The 22607-nt window shown below is 47.2% G+C and overlaps 1 protein-coding gene and 1 long non-coding RNA gene across 4 annotated transcripts in view; one reads left to right on the forward strand and one right to left on the reverse strand.

Annotated features, from left to right (window-relative positions):
• Positions 1–4977, reverse strand: part of RGS9 (regulator of G protein signaling 9) — a 63147-nt gene extending 58170 nt beyond the window's left edge. For 2 of the 3 annotated variants that reach the window (XM_019733012.3, XM_088802336.1), the window contains exon 1: positions 4748–4942. In XM_019733012.3, coding sequence (XP_019588571.3) covers positions 4748–4804 — 57 coding nt within the window. In that variant the 5' untranslated portion in view covers positions 4805–4942. Of the gene's footprint in view, positions 1–4747 lie in introns of all 3 variants that reach the window. The other variant, XM_019733013.3, reaches the window with a different exon arrangement.
• Positions 4978–13537: 8560 nt separating this feature from the next.
• Positions 13538–14948, forward strand: LOC141568883 (uncharacterized). Its single transcript, XR_012492136.1, has 2 exons — positions 13538–13817; positions 14721–14948. It is a non-coding gene; the product is annotated as an uncharacterized LOC141568883 (long non-coding RNA).
• Positions 14949–22607: the final 7659 nt, after the last annotated feature.

Below are 22607 nucleotides of genomic sequence, written 5' to 3' on the forward strand. Positions count from 1 at the left end.
ATGTCTTGCATACCTTCACGTGCACCAACCCATTAGCACTAGTCGTCTTTCCCCGAAACCTTCTCTTTCCACTCTGGTCCAAAGCCCAGAGAGCATTCCAGATGACCCAGTCAAGAGCGGCCAATATCTGTTGACTCGACTTTTGTTTTTGACATGTTTCCTATCTGCGCACTAACTCCTGCCTCAGTGGAATATCCAACCTCCCTGCTGGGCCGTCAGCTTCTGCCCACCTGGCACCTGCATTTCCACTGGCATGTCTACAGCCTCCAGCATGCCCTCCAGCCGAGGCATTACCGACGTTTGGGGCCAGATCACTTTGTTGTGGGGTGTTCCTGTGCCCTGCAGGATGCCTAGCCACATCCTGCCTTTACCCACAAGATGCCAGTATCATTCCTCTCCTCAGCTGTGACCACCCAAACCGTCTCCAGAGTTTTCCAAATATCCCCAGGGGCTGTCATCTTAGCTGTGCATTCAAATCACTTAGGAAGCTTTACTTAAAACACCAATGCTTGGGCTCCACCTCCACCCACTTAATTACTTAATTACCTGTTAAGAAAATCAGAAACGCTAAGGATGGTAACTTGATAGCAATATTTTTTAAAGTGCAGCCAGGGCACAGAAGCACTCAGACCGTCTAATCAGGACCATCTTTCTAACATGTACACCAGTTCTCTTTATTCAGCCCTGATTTTAAAACATCAAACAGCTTCCTGTTGAACACAGAAAGCCCCAAACTCCTTCATCTGATATACAAAGCCCCTCGTTCCAGGCCCTTCCACCATCAATCTCTTGCTCACACCCAGCCAGCTATCCCAATCCTTGGTGAGTCTACCACACCACCGTGTAACTTCACATGTCCATGTTTTGTATTTGCCTAAAATGTCACTCCAATTATCATCCTCCTGGCGAAAGAAGAAAAAGAAAAAAGAAACACTACTAACTTTTCACTCCTCGACTCAGTTGCAAGCTCCCCTTGTGAAACCTGCCCTGATTTTTCCCACCCCAGGTAGAAGTGACGACTCCCTCCTTTGTTATAGAGAGCTAGAGCTAGAGACAGAGACAGAGATATAGATTTGTAGATATAACTCCTGTAACGACGTCTGCCATGACCTATGGGACACTTTTCTCCTTATTTATACATCTGTCTTTGTCTATTAGACTCCACGCTGCGGAAGGACAGAAGCCATGTCTGTCCCTAACACCTGGCCCAGAGCCTGGCACATGAGTGCACATTTATGGATGTGTGCCGAATGAAAGAATGATACCAGCAAAAGAAACCATACTCTGCCGGGTCTCCTAATTCTTCTGTTTCTGCACTCCCTTCTGTAGCAAAAGGAGGTGCCAGAAGCAACACAGGAAAGCAAGGCAGTCTAACAGGACATTTCTCCAGATGGCACCAAGAGAGTCAATCCCATGGGGCACCTCAAGGCCAGCGGGAGCTGGCACAAGCTGGGATGTTGATCTGAAATTGCAGAGGGAGATGGGCCCGCGCTGGAGCCACGGAAGGCAGTCTTCTGCTGTGTATCATCAGCTAACTCCCCCCCCGACCCCCCTACTGACCCCAACAAAATCATGGACAAGTGGATCCTCCACCTCTTTCCATCACATCTTAACAAGCCCAGGCGTCAGAGGTGGTGGTAGCTTGGCTGGTGGGCATCTCTGCTCAGGGACTGCATCCAGCCTGAGATGGAGCACAGGTGTGAAAGCCTCAGCAGCCACAGGACAAAGAAGGGCCCTAGGACCAACACTTCTCTCCCCAGCCCTGTGACAAGCCTATCACTTCCTAGGTGGCTGGAGTTGTAGGGGGCACAGGAGGACCCCAAGTGAACCTTCTTAGCTTAGGGAGAAAGAGACACCCGTCTATTCCTCTCACCCACATCGGCGGTCTTTTTAGTTTACAAGTCTGCCCATGTCAATTGCCTATTCCAAATTTCTCAATGGCTCCTTATGGGCTAAAATCAAACGACCTTGAAAAGGGTCAAAAGGTCTGTGATGGCCCCCTGGTTCCTGCCTACCTTTTCAGCCCCTCACCCTCTTCATACTTCAAACTCCATCCATCCTGAACAACATATCCTCAGCCCCACCAGCTCTCCCATGCCTCTGCACCTTAGCACATGCTGTTCCCTCTGCCTGGAATAGTCTTCTTTCTCTCTGCCTAGAACACCCATTTCTCCTTCAGCTCCACGTCTCTCAGGCACGTTTAGCCAGGCCTTCCTACAGCCTTCACTCTGCCCGACATCATAAGATAGAAGACATAGTTTTATATTCATAGCATTGTAATCATTTGACAAAAGATGATGGTCAGTCCTATACTTTTCCTGGTTCCCCCACCTAGTGGCTATGTGACTGGGGCGAGACACTTAACGTTCTCTAAGTCTCAGTTTCTCCTCTATAAAAATGGTGATAATAACCACTGTCTTGTGCTATAAATGAGATGATGTTGGTAAGACCTCCACTGGAGACACAACATCCTTCATAAATATTCATTGAACGTTTCAATGAACACTCATTCATTGAGTGGTTAATGACAGTTGCACCCAGGTTCCCATTCCTGTGGTCTGGGTCCTTCTTCAGAAGGCTGGACATCTACTTCAGTGGGCTCAGGGTTAAGGGTCCCCTGGCCCAGGCTCTTGAGACGTGCTCTGCAGACCTCTAGTCTGTCTCCTGCTCTAAGGAGCTCTGTGACCTGGCCGAGGACCTCAGTAACGGGGTCTCTTCCCTCAAAGCAAAGGGAAAGGGCAGTACTGGAGGTGAGGGCAGACCCTTGCAGGACAAAGAAGGAAGTCGCTCTGCTCAGAAGGCCAGGAGAACTGGACTTCACAGAGAAGGGGACATTGAGCTGGGCCTAGGAGGAGGCTGCGTGGGAGCTTAGCAAGTGAGAAGCGGAGGAAGGCTTTCCCAGTAGAAGAACCTGAGGCGTAAAAGGGCACGGGGTTCTTAGAAAGGTCAGCAGGTCCTTGCGGCAAGGGCCTCACTGAGTGCTTGTGGCTGCTTGGTTTTGTCTCCCTGGAGGGCAGGTGTGGAAGGTGCCTGGCAGGTAAAGCCAGAGAGATGGGTCGGAGCAGGATGCTGAGTGTCTGGGCTGAGACGTTTGGACTTCATCCTGTGAACATGGGAAGCCAGGGGAGGGTGTCAGGGTCAAGAAAATCAGCGCTGGTTTGTGAAAGAAAACTTTTGTGCATAATTACGCAGGATACTGTGGAGGAGGGGCGGCTGGGGTGGGAGGGGAAGCTGGGTGGAGGAGGGGAAGGCTGAAGTGGGAGGGGAAGCTGGGGTGGAGAAGGGGAAGCTGGAGACCAAGACCCCAGTCAGAAGACCAAGATACTGCGAAGAAAATCTGCTAGACAAGAGTCATAATGAGAATGTCTGAGATTCAAAAAACAAACAGAATGCCTCTAGACCATTACTCTCTGAGCCTCCAAGCCACAGCTGCCCTGCCTGGGAGAAGAAGGTAGTCCTGGGGAAATCCTGGGAGATGACGTTTGGCTTTCAGATAGCAGGCTTAGGTGGTTTCTTCTGCTTTTAGGAATTGATGTCTGCAATAAAAGGTCTCAAGCGTCTTTCTGGGTGAGACATCATTCCGCCTCTCTGTTTTATGGATGATGCTTCCACCTCTACTACCTGCAATAGCACAAGTCTTTTGAAGTAAGTGAAAAGAGTACGGCCAACCACCCCAGCATGCCCGGCACTGTCCAGGTTTCAGCATTGAAAGCCCTGGACAAATAAGGACAGTTGATCACTGACTACACCAATTTGCCGAGCTCCAGGGGCTCAGGGCAGGGCCCTGCTTGTCACGAAGCATTCAGCTAATTCTAGTCAACAAGATAAGCCTAAGAAGATGGACACTGCTCTGTGAAAAGAGGTTGTGGATGGAAGGAAGGGTGGACAAGTGACCTGGGACCTAATCCTCTGCCGATCTCTTCCGACACTGGTTATTTTAAAACTTCAAAACGAGCCACTTTGTCCCCAAACACATCACCCCACAAGATGCATTTTACTTCCCCCGTGACTACAGAACACTCTGAGCCTGGCTTCACTTGGTTTGAGAAAGTCTTTGTGACAAGAGAAAAGGTTCTGACTTCTGCAGCCAGCACAGGGGTCTTTCTCAGCGATGGACCCCTGTAGAGTCGAGGTTCCTTTAAAAGGAGTGGGGGGCTCTCTCAGAGAGCCCCCAAGGTACGCTGATATACATACTTGAAGGAGGGATCTGGGGGCGCTAGAAGTGGGGTGTCCCTTTATCCTACAAATCACACCATTTCCATGGTCTCTGTGTACATACACGCCACACACACTTCCTTTAACATCCTGCAGTTTTGGATCAGAAAAATGATCGAAATGTTCATTTAACACCTGGGTGCCTCACAACAGTATCAGGAGACAGTCTGGAATCTGACAGCCACCACGGCACTGCCTTCTGGCACCGGAGTAACAGGTTGTTTTGAGCCTCCAGCAGACCATCCCCCCTGGCTTCGATTCTCCACTACAAACAGGTTACATGAAGACTACATTATAGTAGAGTGTAAAGACTACATTATAGTCTTTACACACACACACACACACACACACACACACACACACACACACACACACACAGCAAACGAGTCATTTCATAGAATCCAGCAGCAGCTAATGAATCAGAAGGGATGCCGTCCACTTCTGCCCATAAGCTGGGAGCCTCCCAACATCTCTGCGGACACTTCCCAGAGTTGGGCACCTCCCAGGGCCCAGGTGACTGGGCCACGCTTACCTTCGGGAGAAATGCCATCCTCGGCCTGTACTGCTGGCCTTGGTGTCGGATTGTCATCCTGGACCTTGGATGAATTCAGAACAAGAACACAAAAGGGAGAGAAAAGGAAAAGCCCCCAAGTGAAAAAGCCAGCGTGCCCTGTAAACGTCCTGGCGCCCAAGAGGAGGTGGGGGGACTGGGAGGGCGCGGGGCTGGGGCGATTGCTGCCTGCGGCACCCCTTTACTCTCGCTCAGTTCACGCCCCTGGAAAAGCAGCTGGAATCCGCGCTAGCCAATCAGCGAGCCGAGCCGCGGGCTTATTAATATGTGCTGCGCTTGCGTCCACCTGCCGCCAGGGGGAGGTGTCGGGCTCCGCCGGGACCCGGCGGCCCCTCAAGTGAGAACCCGCGTGTCCCGGACCCACCAGTGGGAGGATCTGTCGCAGAGAGCGAGCCTTGAAACCTGGCTCGGAATTATGTACGGAAGTGAGACAAGACAGCGTCACTAATAAGTGCAGTGGAAAGCATAATTCCTCTCCCAGCTCTTCCACTAGCCTGCTGGGCAACCTTGGGCAAGTTCCTTAAAAGTCTCTAGGTCTCAATTTCCTCATCTGAAAAGTAAAAATAAAAAGTGAGATAATAATTTCCAACAGAAGGATCGCTATATCATTGAATGGGGAAATGTGTAACGCACTGCTTGGCCCTCAATAAATATTTAAGGAAAGAAATCGTAAGTGGCATTGATGAGATATTGGTTAATAAAAGAAAGAAAGGAAGTAAAGAAGAAAGGGAGGAAAGTTGTAGTCCCTACTGAGCCAGCTGCCTGGTCTAGGCAAGTTATATTTTACTTCTCTGGTCCTTAGTGTTTTCTTCTCTAGAAAATGAAAGATAAGGAATCATCAGGACCCTTCAAATTTTGTCATACAAAGCACCTTTTCCTATTTATACAAGTTGGATGGCCATCAATTGTAGCAGATAAAATGGATAAACTGGAAGAGAACAAAGAGGGATTTACCTCAGGAAGGCACAGTCAGCCAACGGCCCTTTAAAGCAGTGGTTCTTATCTATAGTTTTGGTGGTACACACCTGTAAGACTGATGAAAGCTACGGACACTCTCTCAGGAAACATGCTTGTGTATGCACGTGCACACACTCTCACATTCACACAACACTGACTCAAGTTTGCAAACATTTTCAAGGGATTTCTGGCTGGTCCCCTGTGGAGCTTTCCATGGACTCCTGATTCAGAGCCAGAGAGCCCCCCACGCACACCCCTTTTAAAGGAACCTCGACTCTACAGGGGTCCATCGCTGAGAAGTATGAGCTGAGATCCAAGGAAAGTGCAGGATTATCCTGACATTTTTCCTGGAGCATCTTTTGGGCTTAGCGTTACACAGAACACACACTGGGATATGCTGGAGCAAGTGAACTATAAGGTTCCTTCCAGCTTCAACATTCCTTAATTCTATAAACCCTAAGCAGAGAAGAGATAACTGGCTTTCCTAAGATCAAGGATGAGGAAACTTAAATTATTCTGGAGCGAAGAGGGGCAAAAGTACACGGGATTTTGTTCTATCATAGGATAGGAGAGCCTCAGAATGCCTGCCACTCTCCTCCTCACCCTGTCTTCTGTCTGGTCCCACTCTCCAAGCAACCACATTTTGTAGGACCTACCCTTGGCTCATTGGACCAGAGATGCTGGACATGTGACCCAATGACCACTCCCCAGCCCACGATGTGGTCAAGATGTGGATCTGAAAAGCTTAGGTGAACTTGTTAGATTATTATTACCTTCACTAATGTCAGCTTGAGCCAAACAGAGGTAAAGTCAGGGCCAGAGGAAGCAGAGGCCAAGCACAAGCTGAAGTTATGGGGATGCAGAAAAGAAAGGTGAGCAGAACCGATCAGAAAAGAGAAGCAAACAAACGGAGCAGGCGGAGTGCAGCAGAGGGGCCAAGAGGCCGACAGAGAAGTCCCTACAGCTCACCTGGCTCCATGTCTTTCCAAGGGCACGTGCATCTTCGCAAGTCCTCCCACTAATCCTGAGTCTTTGCTTCTTGCAACCAGAAGGGCCTAACATGTAACGTGGTGTTAAAAGTTTGGTGACCATGTCCTGAAAACAACCATCAATTTAATTTCACCTATTCACTTAAACAACAAACATAGTGCATGTCAGGCATTGCACTAGAGTCAGAAATTCAAAGCGGAATATGACCCAGTCCCTGTCTCATGGAGCTCACCGGTGAATGGGGAGAAGAATATTTGAACAAAAATGTTATAAAACAGAATCTATATATAGTGGAGATCCACTCAACGCAATACAAGATTTGGTAGCAGGGCACCCTATCCAGCCTGAGTAAAAGAGAAGGTCAGGGAGACTTCCTGGAGGAGGAGTCTTAAAGGAAGTCAGGGAGTTTATCAGGTGAAAAGGGATAAATGCAGGTACATCCCAGAGAACAGCACAAAAATAGGAACAGAGGCAAGGATCAGCATCCTTTGAGGGAAGTAACAAGGAATTCACTGGACACGAGGTCCCAGGAGGTTGGGGAAAGGGAGGTGAGCAGAGAACAGAGTGTTGGCTTTGGTAGGAGTGGGGGGTTTAGAGAGTTTGGATCAGGGATTAAATGGAAAGGAATGTAATGGAACTTTCTGGAGTGAGAGTAATATTCTATATCTTGATGGGAGTGTGGTTACACAGGTAAATAAGTTTGTCAAAATTCATCCAACTGTCCTCTTAAAATTGCAGCATGACATTGCATGTAAACTATACCTCAATAAAAGGACTGACCCAAAAAGCAAATATTATCTTGCAATGTGACAGAGGGCCATCAGACTAAAATGCAATGCTCCTGTGACTCAGTCACATAAGTGGACTGCACCACCATTGTCGTCACTATGGACTTGAGTGTCCTCATCAAGAGAAGGGTGTGATTCAGGGCCTAACTTGGGGTCATGCCCATTGGACGCTGTACAATGTGATGGACCTGGACCTGGACCTTGTCCCTGTAGGATAAGCCTCGTCCAGGCACAAGGATGGGGCCGTCCATACAGCAGTGCCCTTTAAAAGGTCTAAGGTCATTCCCACAGCAAAATGTTCCAACAGCCCTAGTCCACTGAACAGTTTAGTTCAGTCCACTGTGCTAAGGGCTGAGAAGAGAAAGCTTCAAAAAAACACAGGGGAATAAATACCCTCACTCTCTCCTTCTGCTGCTTCCCATTGTTTAGTCCTGACCAGAAGCCAGAGGGCAATGGAGCTTGGGTGATGCCGTCTGTTAGCCTCCTGGGTGACTAACAGCCTGCGCAGGAGGGCAAAGGATTCCAGGGTGGGAGGGACCAGGGGAAGGAAACTGCGGAGAAGCAGCACAAGGGGTTAAATGTCTCTGACAGGTCTCTGAGTTGACTCGTGTCCCCAAGCACCTCGGACAGCTTGTTAACAGCACCGCCCACACCCACACAGAAGTCTCCCTGACAGGACAGAAACCACAGTGAATTCATCTGACTCCCTGGGGCGCTGCCTGTACTCTCCCCTCGATTTGCAATTCATGTAATTCTATCTTGTTTGACTGTGTTACAAGTAGGTATTACATTTGCAATTCTAAAAAGTCATATAGAGGAAAGAAACACCTTAGATGCAAGCAAGTTTCTTCCTAGCTCCTGTTAGAGAGGCAACAGCTCATGAAAACATATTCTGGTGGGCACACCAGAGGGCCTTATCTTCTACCCAGCGAGCACACAGGACCAGCGGGACAGAATCTCTCGGGCCACCTGCTGGTCAGCAACACAGCAAGTAAGGGTGGAGCAGCCACCCTTCTCCCTGCACTTTCACCTTCTCCACAAAGAAGCTATTTGAGACCGCCGGAAGCTGGCCACACCTGGTGGCTCTGGCTGTTCAGTGAGGGCGAGAGAGAGGGGCGGGGAGGGGGAGAGAAGAGCTAGAACTTTTCTGGAAGGTTTCCTGCCTCTTCCTCATCCAGGAATTGTTCAGAAACTATTTTGGCCCATGGGAGCCACCAACTACACCACAAAGTATAGTCCTATAAAAACCTCATCCTTATCTTTTTTATCCTCAATTAAATTCTTTGGACGCATCCGGAGATGATACTTTTCATGAGCATTGCCAGAGGTAAACATAGGTAAATAGAACAAAATCACGCCGAGCTCTGCGCCCCCCCCCCCACGGCCAACTCCGTGGGGTACATTTCTGTCTACCTACGGACCAGGTCAGATTGAAACTGCTGAACGGCATCTGCTGCTTGTTTGTTAAGGATCTTATTATTTTTCACTATAGAAAATTTGGAACTATGACCGTTTAAAAAAAATGACATTACGGGAAAAGGCATTTGCACAACTTGAAATAGGCTTTGGTTTTAAGACAGCGCTGAGATTAAGGGAAGTATGAAGGCCTCGTGGCACAGGAAGTGTGTTCTGGTCCCTGCCCTGCCTCTGACTGATGTGTGACATTTTTAAACAGCTTTACTGAGGTATAATGGACACACACTCAACTATGTACAGTTTGATAATTTTGATACGTATATATGTATATCCACCCATGAAACTGCATCCACGATCAAGACATGGGCACATCTATTTCCCCCAAAAGTTTTCTTGTGCCCTTTGTGCTCTTCACCCCTCCCCGCCCCGCCCCCGCTGTCCCCAGAAACCATTCGTCCTTTCTGTCACTATGAATTAGAGGGATGACTTTGATCACATTACTTAATCGCTCTGATTCTCTAGTTTATTACTAGTCATAAAAAAGTATCAGACTTGCTGAATTCAAAAGTCTCCTGCTATTTTAAAATCATATGACTTTAGTATTCTGAGTAAAAACGCAATTAGCCGGAAGGCTGGCAGGGTAGAATTTAGTGCTCCTGACAAAGCGAGGTCCCTCTGGACTTAGACCAGCCACCCCAAAATGCGATTCCATGTGACAGACATTCAAAACAGCTGAACACTACCATCTACATATCCCAACCATTCCTGTCAGAGTGGTCAGAGGGGGTGGGGTGAGGGCCAAGAAGGACCCAGTTTAGAAGATCCCCCCATCCCCCAAGAAAATGTACTACTTGGTGCACTCCATTTGTATTAGTCTTACTGAAGTCCCCTTCTTTTGTCAAACACACCCATCCTGCTAAGGACGTTTAAACCGAATGGACACCAGCTGAGGGTCCTCTACTGACCAGCAGAGGCTCCCTCTGCCTGTGTGGGGCAGGCTCCGCACCACAGCCCCTCCTCTGGCTTCCAGCAGCCGTCACCACCCTTTGTGAAGGGCCCCGAGGGCACAGAGAGCAAGTGTCTTTTTTAACTTTCCAGAGCAAGGGATTTTCCAAAGTTCTGCCCCTTCTGCTTTTTTCCCTTGGTTTCCCCAGGAATAACTACTCTGGAAGGGTACAGGAAGATGATTGATACAGGAAATGCAAAGAAAATAAAAACATTAACCCCTGCAAGGCCTTTTTTTTAACATCCATAACTTCTACTTTATTTAGATGCTGCTTTTTTTTTTTTTTTTAAGATTTTATTGGGGAAGGGGAACCAGACTTTATTGGGGAATAGTGTGTACTCCCAGGACTTTTTTTTTTCCAAGACACGTTGTTGTCCTTTCAATCTTAGTTATGGAGGGCGCAGCTCAGCTCTAGGTCCAGTTGCAACTGCTACTGCTAGTTGCAGGGGGCACAGCCCACCATCCTTGCGGGAGTCGAACGGCAACCTTGTGGTTGAGAGGATGCGCTTCAACCAACTGAGCCATCTGGGAGCTCAGCAGCAGCTCAGCTCAAGGTGCCGTGTTCAATCTTAGTTGCAGGGGGCAGAGCCCACCATCCCTTGCGGGACTCGAGGAATTGAACTGGCAACCTTGTGGTTGAGAGCCCACTGGTCCATGTGGGAATCGAACCGGCAGCCTTCGGAGTCAGGAGCATGGAGCTCTAACCGCCTGAGCCACCGGGCCGGCCTAGATGCTGCTTTTTGAAGATCTGCTTTGCCCATGTTCATGTCCCTGTGCTCCCATGCATGGATCATGGATCTAGTATTGCTTCCTCTCTCTTCTCTCTCTCTTCTCTTTCTACATAGACAGATGTCTGGTTACATCACTTGAACTTTGGAAAGGCTAGTTCTGCTCCTTCCTTTCTCTCTTTATCTTTGATAGGCAACGCTGCTGGGTTCAAAATTCAAGCCACTTTACAGGCACCAAATTTAGCGTTTTGTAAAAAGTACAAAGCTTTAGGGGAGGAAAGAATGATGGGGAGTGACTGCTAATGAGCACGGAATTTCTTCTTGGAGTAATGAAAATGTTCTGGAATTGGACAGTGGTGAACATACTAAAACCACTGAATTGTACACTATAGAAGGGTGAATTTTATGGCACATGAATTATATCTCAAGTTTTAAAAGTGCAAACTCAGAGAATTCATTTTCCCAAGTTATTGCTACTATCATATCCCTCCCTTTCTTAGAAATCTTCAGTGGCTCCAAGGCTCTCTGAAGGCAATGGTCATTTCTCCTGCCAATTCCCAAGGGAAGAGATGGGTTCTAAGGCAGAAAAAGGAAGCAGTAATTCAGAAAGTCTATTGCTAGAATTCATCTGCTCACTATACAAGAGGAAGTTCAGGGCCAGGAAGAAACAGAATCTGTAATCCCCAAGAATCAAGCTGGGTTTTTTTGTTTGTTTGTTTGTTTTTGGTAAGAAAATTGTTCTAGCTTCATGTGGTTCTAGTTCCCTTTTGTTAATCCTCTAGGATTTATGACATTTTCATTCATTGTTCCAATTTTCTCTCCTCTGTGTTAGAGAGTGTTCAATTTTGTTCAACAAACCTTTATGGAGCATTGTTTCTGGAGTGGAAACTATATTAAGCAACCATGGTGTAAGGGTGAACAAGATGGGGTCCTGCCTTTAGGGTTGTTTCGTACTGGTCTTGGCCTATCAATAGCCAATGTTGTGGCTGAACCAGTCTTCGTGGTTCTTATTGTGATTGCAAGATGCGCTTCAGAAATAACCATCAGGAAACAGAAAAGATACAGGTTTATTACTTACAGAACTTGGAACTTACACAGAACACCTGGGGCCACACAGTGAGGTTGTGGGGGGAGGGATAGAGGGGGAGAGAGAGAGAGAGAGAACATGCCTGGAGTTCTGCTTTTATTGGGGTTGAGGGTGGGAGCCTAGGGTTTCGGGAGCTCACTCTTTATCAGTGAATTTTAAAAATGAGAGCAGGAATTTGAAGCACAGGAAGAGAAAACAACAAGCAGCCCAATTGGTCAGTTATTGAAATCAACCAAGATCTCTAAAACAATTGAACCTCAGCAGCTTGACTCTTTTATCAAGTTGTGTGGCTGACAAAGTGTTTATTGGAATAGCTGTCTTTGAAGTGGATGCCAGTGGCAATCAAAGCTTAAGTCAGGCACTTGCATTACAAAAAAGAAGGGAAAAAAAAAGTCAGGGTTTATACTACAAGGACATTTCCAATAGGAAAGAAAGGCATAAAATGTAATTATGGGATAACGCAGGAAATGATACTGGAGTATGTGGAAGGCAAAAGAAAAGTAAAGAAAGGAAAGGTGATAAGGTCCTGCTCAGAGGTGTGGAGGTAGGAAAAGATAATGGTAGTACATACATGACAGACATTAGTACACCTCCATTCATTTATTTAGTTCTCATTACAACCCTATGAAGTAGATATCTATTATTAATACTCCCATTCAACAAATGAGTAAATTGAGACTCAGAGAGGAGACACAACAAGCTGAAGTTCACGCACATATTAAGCAGCAGAGCCAGGGTTGGGACCAGCCAGCATGGCCTCTGACTTTATACCTTACCTCCATGCCATCCTGAGATATTCTGATTGGCCAGGCAGGAGTCATGCACTCACCCCAGACATGAACTGAGCGCTAGCTGGTTTCCTATAGAAAAATCCTAGCACTGAAGTCAGAAAAAAGAAAACTGGATGTTGGGCAAGCCAAATCAACAGTTGTCCATTGTAGAATCACTTCAGAAATGCAGCTTTTCCTTTCTCTTGGATTATTTGCTTGGGGTCAATTTTCTACAAATGATCTTTCATGGGTCAGAGCCTAAAGACGTTAAATGACTTCTGACATAGAATAGCGAGAGGTTTTTCAACAGGATTGCATAGTTACATTCTGTTTGCCCGGAATGAACTAATTTCACCGCACCCTTATTTGTGTTCGATGCCATTGTGTTGTTTTTTTCAACTAGACAATTCTAATTTTATTAGATTCTGTATTTACATTTGTATAGCTTTCTTTCTCTTTTTAGAGCGGAAAATCCAAATAAGAGAATGTATAAAAATTGTTTTAACATGAACCCCTGAATCAACAGATGAGCCACTTGGGGCCCTGGCGGTGAGGGGAAGGACAGGTGTGCTCATTCATGCCTGCAGTACCAGGGGACAAGAGGGCTGGGCCTGTGAGAAGAGGTAGGAGCAGCAGGTCCAGCTCCAGCCTGGGGTTCAAGTTCAAAAGATACTTCAAATGTAAAAACTTTTTATTTTATTTTTTAATTTAGGGTCACTTTAGCAGTGTTATTGTATAAAAGTTTGGGGGTGTTTCTGTATCTTCATTTTTTTAAGTCTTGATGAGGGCAGTTCTCCTACTCTCTACTAGTAGTGCTACCAGGTGCACACAGGTATGAAATCAGGTAGGAAAGTGACCCGAAGACACTTATTTGCGCCCAGGATTCCCTTCCGTAGCATCTTGCGAAGTCTGGGCCATAGAGGTACGGATCCCTCCAAACTCCTAGAGAGGAAACGCAGGCTCCCGGGAGGCGGACTTCCGCCGGCGGCCCACTTCCGGCTCCGCCCCACCTGCCTTAGTGGGTTGAATTCACGGGCGTTGGGTGGCGTCTTGGCCTGTTACTTTCAACACACCTGCTCGGGGCTCGGGTGGGACGTGAGACTTGGGCTCGGGCCCCAGAAGCCGGCGCAGGGTCCTGGGCGGCGCCTGCCCCGCGGAACCACGCGCCGCGGAGCTGGGGGGGCGGAGAGGAAGGCCTCACGGAAGGGCCACCTGGAAGCCATGGCGCCGGCAGCCCCTTCCCCCCGAAGTGATGCCTGGGAATCAGGCGGCCCCTCGAATGCCCAGAGGTGTGGACTTGTTTCCTTTTTATAACTACTCGTCGCCAACTGTTTCGTAGGAAATAATGGTCCCATTATTTTCCATTATTATAACGGAAGAAGATTCGTAGAAAATAATGGCCCCATTATTATAACGCCCCAATTTAAAAATACATAACTTAGAGCCTGTTTTCGGGCATCTGAGAGAACGATCCACTTGCTCATTTAAAAGTCAAGTAACTAAAAATCTAGCACTTTAGTATTGAGTTGTGGTCAGCTGTGGGAGAGCGGAGGTAGGTTAACCCACGAGGACCTGTGGGCCTGGAAGAAGAATGGGGTGAAAGGAGAAAAGGCGGAGTGTAACTGGGAAGGACGGTCCGGGGTGGGGGGGAGAGTGTGGGAATGCCTCCCACGTGGAAGAGGAAGACTTAGAATCAAGTTCTCCTGCCAAGGGGAAATGGGACTCGGGCGATGTTAGATTACTGGCAAAACACTGGCCTGGGTTCTCCTTCTCCCAGGGCAGCCACTTGTCCCAGGCGCCAACTGCCTAAACTTTTTGAAGTGGCGTCTCCTCCGTGTTAAAATGAGGATAATTAATGTCTGGCATCCTGTCCTACTGTGTGTGATTGTGCAGTGGTGTACGTTCTTTTGTGAAATGGATTTACTTTTCTCTGGCACGATTTTAAAGGTTGTGTTGGGGAATATTTCATATAAAAAAGCTTTTACCATAATGTGTTCCCGAGGGGAAAAGGAAAGATGGACAGATAGGTTTGGGATTTGAACTGTGGTCTCTTAGCACAGTTAATAATAGAATATTAATTTGTTCTGAGAAGCCCTGTGGTAATGGAACTCTTCTAACTTTGATCAGCCTGATGTTTCTCAAGTATTTTGATCAGAGAAACTTGAGTAATAACCTAGTAATATCTCTCCAAGGTGGTGTTTCCCAGAACACATTTTGAGAAATGCTGACATAAAGAAATCATGCACCTGGGCTCAGACCTGCTCTAAAGGCACTCTCACTTCTCAAAAGACTGGTGAGAACTCCTTTTTGAAAATCATCTGACTGGATTTCAGTAAGGATAGTTTCTATTTTACAAACGTTGGAGAAAGTGGTCCGTAATTAATGATGTACTGTAAGCCATACAATATTTGGAAAAGGAAGTGAACCCTCCTTGTGAACTTTCCGCCTACATACCATCATGACCAGTAGATAACATCTCTATTATTGAGCAGATATTATCAATATATAATTATAAAACAATGGGAATAATTATTTGGAAAAATGAATTGTTCCAAGTAGAAATTCTACAAACTCAGGGCTTCTTAATGACAAACCTAGGAAATTTGTTCATGGACTCCTAGAAGGACTCTCTTTAGTAAAATAGGATTAACATTTTCTCCTATAAATAGAATATAGCTAAAAACCATTTAAGTTTGTTGCATGTATGCATTAAGTGACATTCACTGGAAACGTCCCCTAACATTATAGAATAAAATTTAGTACAAGGATTGTCTTGAATTTCATTCAAGATTGCTTAGTTATTGAAGTAACAATAGAAGATCATAATGAGGTAATTTCACATGTTTGGCACAAACCTCTGTCAAGGAGAGCTTTGAAGTGACTTACTAGTATGTGACTAAATTTGCAGTTTCAAGCAAGACCAGCCCAAGGATGACAGTAACTACATTGGAGTGCCCTTGTTCCAGTGACTGGAACTCATTTTGTAGGGCAGAAAGAAGGAGCCTGGCAAGTGGGTACTATTGAACAATTAATTATTGTACCAGGTGTTCTGGAAGGTACTAGAGGGACAGATATGCACCAAGGTCCTGGAAGATTAACTCATCGAGGGTCCCACTGTTGATCCATGGCAGGGCTGAGATGTGGACCCAGCCAGTCTGGTTCCAGAATTCATACTCTTCATCATTCTGTGTCACTAACTCGACATGTACTTAACTAACCCTAACCCTAAGCATTAAACATCAGCTAGACATAAGGTACACATGCTGTGAAAGCACAAAGGAAAGAAATTAATTCTTACTGGGTGTGGGTTGATTCTAGAAGGCTTTTAAAGAAGGAGGCAGCCTGTAAACTGGGATTTAAAAGATGAAGCTTTTAACTGGCAGAAAAGGAGAGTGTATAAGTCAGGACAGACTTATGCTGCGGTAACAAAAGGTTTAACACAACAAAGATTAATTTCTCATGCAAATGCTAATTCAAGTTGGCAATGTCCAGGGCACTCTCTCAATCTCTCTCAATGTCATGACTCAGCGATCCAGACTGCTACCATTGTGGTCTCTCATTCCATCACATGCCTGCAGGATCGCTATGCAGAGAGAGAGAGAGAGAAAGAGAAAAATGTGGGGAATTCGCACCTGCCTTTCAGTGCTTTCAGCCTGGAAGCCACACACATCACTTCTGCTCGTGGCCCAGTTCTAACTAAAAGAGCACATAGACTATTTGGTGAGAATTTATTGCCTCAGCCACAGAGAAATCGGGCATTCCAGACTGAGGAGGAAACGTGCAAAGGCATGAAAGGATAAAAATGCACGGTATGCGTATGGTATGCGTGGTGAAGAGCAAATAGATCTAGGACTCAATAAACCTTGAACATCGTTTCATACGTGTATGAGTTTGCTTGAGCTGTCATAACAAAATTCCACAGACTGGGTATCTTAAACATCAGAAGTGTATTTTCTTACAGTTCTGGAGGCTGGCAAATCTGAGATCAAAGTGCCAGAAGGGTTGGTTTTTTCCGTTTCTTCCGAAGCCTCTCCTCTTGGCTTGCAGATGGTGGTGTACAGGCCCCTGGTGTGTCCCTGTGTGTCTTACTCTCCTCTTTGTATAAGAACACCAGTCACATTGGATTAGGGCCCACCCTAACAGCCTCATTTTACCGTAATCACCTCTTTAAAGGCTCTATCTCTGTTATGGACTGAATGTTTTGTCCCCCCCAAACTTATATATTGAAGCCCTAACCCCCATTTTGACTATATTTGGAAATGGGGCCTCTAGGAAGTAATTAAGGGTAAATGAAGTTGTAAAGATGGGATCTTGATCTGATAGGATTAGTGCTTATAAGAAGAGACACGAGAGAGCCTGTTCTCTCCCTCTGGGAACACACAGAAGTCATGTGAGGACACAGCAAGATGGCAGCTGCCTACAAGCCGAGGAGAGAAGCCTCAGAATGAAACCTACCTCACTGGCCCATTGATCTTGGATTTCCCGGCTTCTAGAACTGTGAGAAAATACATTTCTGTTTAAGCCACCTAGTCTGCTCTTCTGTTAATGGCAGTCCGAACAGACTAAGAAAGGCTCTGAATACAGTCATGCTCTGAGGTACTAGGGGTTAGGGCTCCAGCACATGAATTTTTTTTTTTTTGGGGGGGGACACAATTCATCCCATAACAATAGACAAAGCTATTGGCAAGAAGCATCAGAGTTCGCTTTGTTTTATAAGATTACAGAAGGTAACAAAAAGGAGGGCAAGCAGAGAGGTGGGAGTCCAGGGAGAGCAGTGAGGACGAGAATGGAGAGCGGAAGCACTGTGGATGTGGACTCTAGTCCTTAGCGACTGGATGCGATGTGGTGAGGGAAAGAGGACATCATTCCACGGTTTCCAGCCTCCTCGCCAAGCAAATAGTGGTAGCAGTATCCAAAATAGAAAACAGAAAAGCAGCAGCTTATTTTGGTAGAGAAAGCCCTCAGTGAGTGCCATAGTGCTGAAACATACACACCGAAATGTCTAGAAGATAACTGGGAACGCAGCCTCAAACTGGTGAGGCACGAAGGGTATCAGGATGAGGATACAGCATAAGCAGAGGGATGGAGACGAGAAATACCAAGATATGTGCCAACAGGTACAGTGTCAACAAAGGTCTTTCCTCACCTGTTCGCTCAGTCCTTCCCGCCCTTCTCATAACCACTTCCTCCCACCTGCTGCATCTCTACCTGGAGGGCCCCTCACATGGAACCAACACCCTGACTCCTGCCCACCAAGTCCAGAGCCATCCAAATGGAACGCTCCCTCTTAGTTTAACTGATTCCATCTTGCGGTAACCATTTTCCTGCAATTCATCTTAATCCTCTATAATGTATGAGCTCTAAATTCACCAAGTCCTTTTACATAATGCACAAATGTACCTGTGGTCTGAATGGAACCACTGGTTTTCCAGATCCAGTGAAACTTTCTGGGTCAGCTGTGTGACCCTGGGCCAGTCATTTAACCTCTCTGAACCTGTTTTCATCCACTGGGGGGTAAAATACCTGCTCCATCTATTAAAAGGGCAGCTGTGAAGATTAAATGAAAATAATTGAATGTGAAACAGTTATATAATCTCTTAAGGCAATGCAGGAATAGTGACAGCTGGGATGGGAGTGGTAGTGATGGAAGTTTTGTCACAATATGCTCATTAGGAACCAGCAATAAAGCTACAAAAGAAAAACTCAGACAACTGATTCTAAAGAGAGAGACTTAATTGAATGTTGCTTATGCATCCAATTCTATGATTGCTACAAATACACAAGCTCTGTTCTCCAGGAGCTTGGGCAGCAAAGTATACAGACAGAGATTAACAAACAGCACAGGATAAGTTGTGCCCCACTTGGGTCAGAGAAATCCAAACTGTACAGGAGCTCAAAGGGAGCAGAGTCCATCGGGATGATCAAGGAACGATTCCTGTAAGAAGTGCATTTTGAAAGGAGCCCATGATGGGGCCAGGTAGAGAGACCTGTCCACATTGGCGGGAAAGAATCCTGCAGGTGAGCCCTGACTTGGGAAAATTCTTCCTGCCACCTCCCCCCTCGGCCAGACAGCTCCTGAAGCTGGAAGGCTCCCACCTTCCCGAGGAGGGAAGGAGTGTGGGACAAGGTCCTAAATCAACGCTAAGGGCAGATTTCCTCTGTCAGTCTGCTGCTAAACTAGCATTTTCAGCTGAACCATCTTCTGGAGAAACAGCTGCGATCAGGTGCCTGGTCGAGGTCACTCCAGGCACAGCACTAGCTGCGCAGCCAGCGAGCAGGACCAGTGGGGGCCCAGGTGGCGCCCAGGGCTCCTTGTGCAAGACTGACTGCAGGCTTCATCTGCGCGGACACTTCCTTGGCTCACAGAACTGTTCTGCAACAGAAACTTCATTTCGGCTCCATTCGGAGCTGCAATGTCCAGGCCTGGCAGCGTCTCAGGCTACTGGGTCAGCGAGGGGAGCAAAGCAATGTCCCCAGCAGGGGGGTTGGGGACCAGGGGACAGGAGTCCTTCCCACAGCAGCCAGCTGTCCCTTTAACTCTCTCACACACACACACACAGACACACACACACACCCTGTTATGCTAATTTCTAGTGACAGGCCTTAAAACTTCCTCCTTTCACTCATAACTTTTCAGATTAGAAGTAACTTGTTCTGAAAATACTGTACTTCACTATGAAATGACCATCTTCTTAGTAGGGAGTCAAAACTGAACAGTGGATGGAAGCGTTTTACCGGCTTTGCCAGTTTGAAATTTAAACTTCTGTGATAAAAATATCAGTAGGTTCATTCCTTTCCCTTGTGTTAAAAAAAAAAAAAAAAAAAAAAAAAATCAATCTATGAAGAATTTTAAACTTCAAAGAGGACCATAAGAACTACTTTTAAAAACACAATAAAGAGGCAGATTTCTTTCAAGTAGGGAGGTCCCATTGTATGTGAAGGAAGGTTTTGCTGGGAAGAGACCGTGTGTGCCATGTACACGTTTAGGGAGGTGCTATATCTGAATGTGTCCCCCCAAAGTTCATATGCTGAAACCTACCCGCCAAGGTGATGGGGTAGGAGGTGAGGCCTTTGGGAGGTGATTAGGTCATGAGGGAAGAGCCTTTGTGAGTGGGATTCATGTCCTTATAAAAGACCCCAGAGAGATCCTTTGTTCCTTCTACCGCGTGAGGACACCACCAGAAGTCTGTGACTGGACAGACAGCCCTGGCCAGAACCCTATCGTGCTAGCACTCTAATCTCAGACTTCCAGCCTCCAGAACTGTGAGAAATAAATTTCTGTTGTTTATAAGCTACCCAGTATCTGGTATTTTGTTACAGCCACCCGAACTCATGAAGACAGCAGTCTTCCCATTAGGGCACAGAATAATTTTCCTCTGACCTTTTCCCATGTAAATTCACTTAAGTGGCTCCCTAAAAAAAATTATAATAAATCTAAAGTGCGAAAGTATGACTAACTCGTAGCGTCTCAGAGAGGTGATCTTGGCCATCTCCTTAAGCAGAAACCCTGCCCACCGTCAACAGAAAATCTACCTTGATATTAAAGCTCGCCAGAAAAGGTGCTGCTGTGGCCTTTCTCCAGCCCCCCCTCATTTTTGTGTACTGTGTGCATCCCTCCTGAGCTATCTCCTTTCACCAGACACACTGAAGACCCCCTGGCCCTTCCCCACATTGTTTCTCTCTCTCTCTCCTCTCTCCTCTCTCCTCTGTCTCTCTTTCTGATGACAGTGTCCTGGCTCTCCCGGAATCGTGACTTCTCCGCAATTATTTCCTGAGGCCACAAACAGATGCTGCAAGAAAGAGGTCATCGCTGGCCTCTCTCACCCCACAACAGGCCTAGCTTTTTCCCTCTCAGATTCCATCTGCGTGAGGTATGACATAAAGTATTTCAAAGAATCCAGAAAATCCCTGAAAGTGTCAGCAATGGCTTCAATGTCCCGTTTACCTGTGCTCAGTTTCTTCTCATACCGTGTTTCCCCGAAGATAAGACCTAGCCAGACGATCATCTCTAATGCATCTTTTGGAGTAAATATTAATATAAGACCGGGTCTTATATAAGAGACCCCAGAGAGATTAATTGTACTGAGACCAGTTTCACTGTTATCACAACCTTCCAGTCTTGTAGTAAAATAAGACCGGGTCTTACATTAATTTTTTCTCCAAAAGACGCATTAGAGCTGATTGTCCGTCCGGCTAGGTCTTATTTTCAGGGAAACACAGTATTAAGTTGGTGTCACTCTCCATAAGATCTCAGGGAGTGTTCCTGTAAACCAGAGGGCTCCCTGGGAACAATACTAATCATGTCCTTTTGGCTGTGCAAAAATGTTCTAGCGACCTAAAACCCCTGCACCCTCTTTCCTAGTAGGGGCTCATATCCCAACCACAGTGCTGCCATTCAGTCTCAAGTCCACTGTGTGTCATCAGCTAACTCCCCCAGGCAAAGCTCTGCACTGTGGACACTCCACCACATCTCAAACAAGCCCAGGACCCCTCCCCGGCGGGGTGCCAGTCAGCAGGCCTTGCAACAGACATCAGAGGCAGTGGCAGTGTGGCTGGTGGGACTGTCTACCTGGGGTTGCACTGAACTTGAGATAGAGGCAGAGGAGCCCCAGGAGAAAGAAGGGCCTTTCTGACCAACACCTCTCTCCTCGACCTGTCATTTCCTAGGCAGCTGGAATGTAGTGAACACAGGAGGACCGTGACGGAACTCTTAGCTCAGGAAAAAGATGACACCCCATCCATTGCTCTCGCTCACTTCAGAGTGATCTTTTGAACTTGAATCTGATCACATGACTCACCTGCTCCAAATTCCTGAATGACTTCTTTGGGAAAAACTGGAGACCTTTGAACAGCGTAGGAGATCTTTATGATCCATCCTTGCCTGCCTGTTCAGCTTTAAATCCCCTTGTATAATAAGCTCAGCAACAGTGAACAACTTGCTTCAAACACACCAGACTCACACACACCTCTGCCCTGCTGCCTGGGTCTTTCTTCTGCCCTTTCTCCACCCAGCAGAAGCCCCAGCATCCTTCAGTCGCAGCTTCAAGGCTCTCTTTCCCAACTCCTCACGTAGAATCATAGAAAGTCCTTCCCACTGCGTGCTGTACTTTATGTTTCTACCATTGCACTGAGACCAGTTTCACTGTATCTCACCTTCCAGTGTTGGTCCTTACTAGCCTCAGTTTCCTTACCTGTAAAGTGGGGTTAATAATCGAACGTATCTCATGGCGTTGGTGAGAGGATTGATCCGGGAAGTGGCAGCAGGGGCTTGGAGCCAGGGAAAGAAAGGAGGGCAATACAGGATGCCTTCTGTGGACCACTGGAGTTCTAAGCTACGGGAGCCTCTGGGAGAAACACCCTCAGAACAGGCCCACAAGAGAGGGGAGAAAGCTCCTGGTAACAGGCTCGTCACCCTCCAACGTGCTGCCCAAGCAGTGCTGATTCTTCAGAACCAACAGGCAGCTTAGAAACCTAAACAGATACCGTTATGTTACAATACATACCAGTCACTTAAGACCGTAAAGGATGCCCTCCACCCCAGCCCACACACTCAGAGCCTCCCAGCATCTCCGCGGTCACTTCACTTCCCAGAGTTGGGTCCCTGCGCCCTTCCCAGGGCCCAGGTGGCCCGACCACGCTTATCTTCTGGAGAAATGCCATCCAAACCGAAAGGGGAAAACCCTCAAATGAGAGTCAGCGTGCCCCGCAAGGCCCGGGCGACCAAGGAGAGGTGGGGGAAGCAGGAGGTCGCGGGGCGGGGGTGGCTGCTGCCTGCGGCACCTCTTTACTCTCGCTCAGCGGGCACCCCTGGGACAGCCCCTGGAATGCGCTCCAGCCAATCAGCGAGCCGCGCCGCGGGCTCATTAGCATGCGCCAGGGGGCGGTGTCCTGATCCGCGGGAACCCAGCAGAAGCTCAGGTGAGAACCGGGTGTCCGCGACCCGCGAGTGGGAGGGTCTGTCGCAAAGAGCGAGCCTTGGCTCACACCAACCACTAAAGCCTGGGGCGGTAAAGCAGTCTGCCACGGGCTTTGGAGCCCTGGCTAGCCTGCCACCGAGTCACTACGTGTCAGTTTCCTAA

This window comes from Rhinolophus sinicus, chromosome 12, assembly GCF_057876585.1.
Source record: "Rhinolophus sinicus isolate RSI-liver-muscle chromosome 12, RSI-T2T, whole genome shotgun sequence".
Taxonomy (NCBI): domain Eukaryota; kingdom Metazoa; phylum Chordata; class Mammalia; order Chiroptera; family Rhinolophidae; genus Rhinolophus; species Rhinolophus sinicus.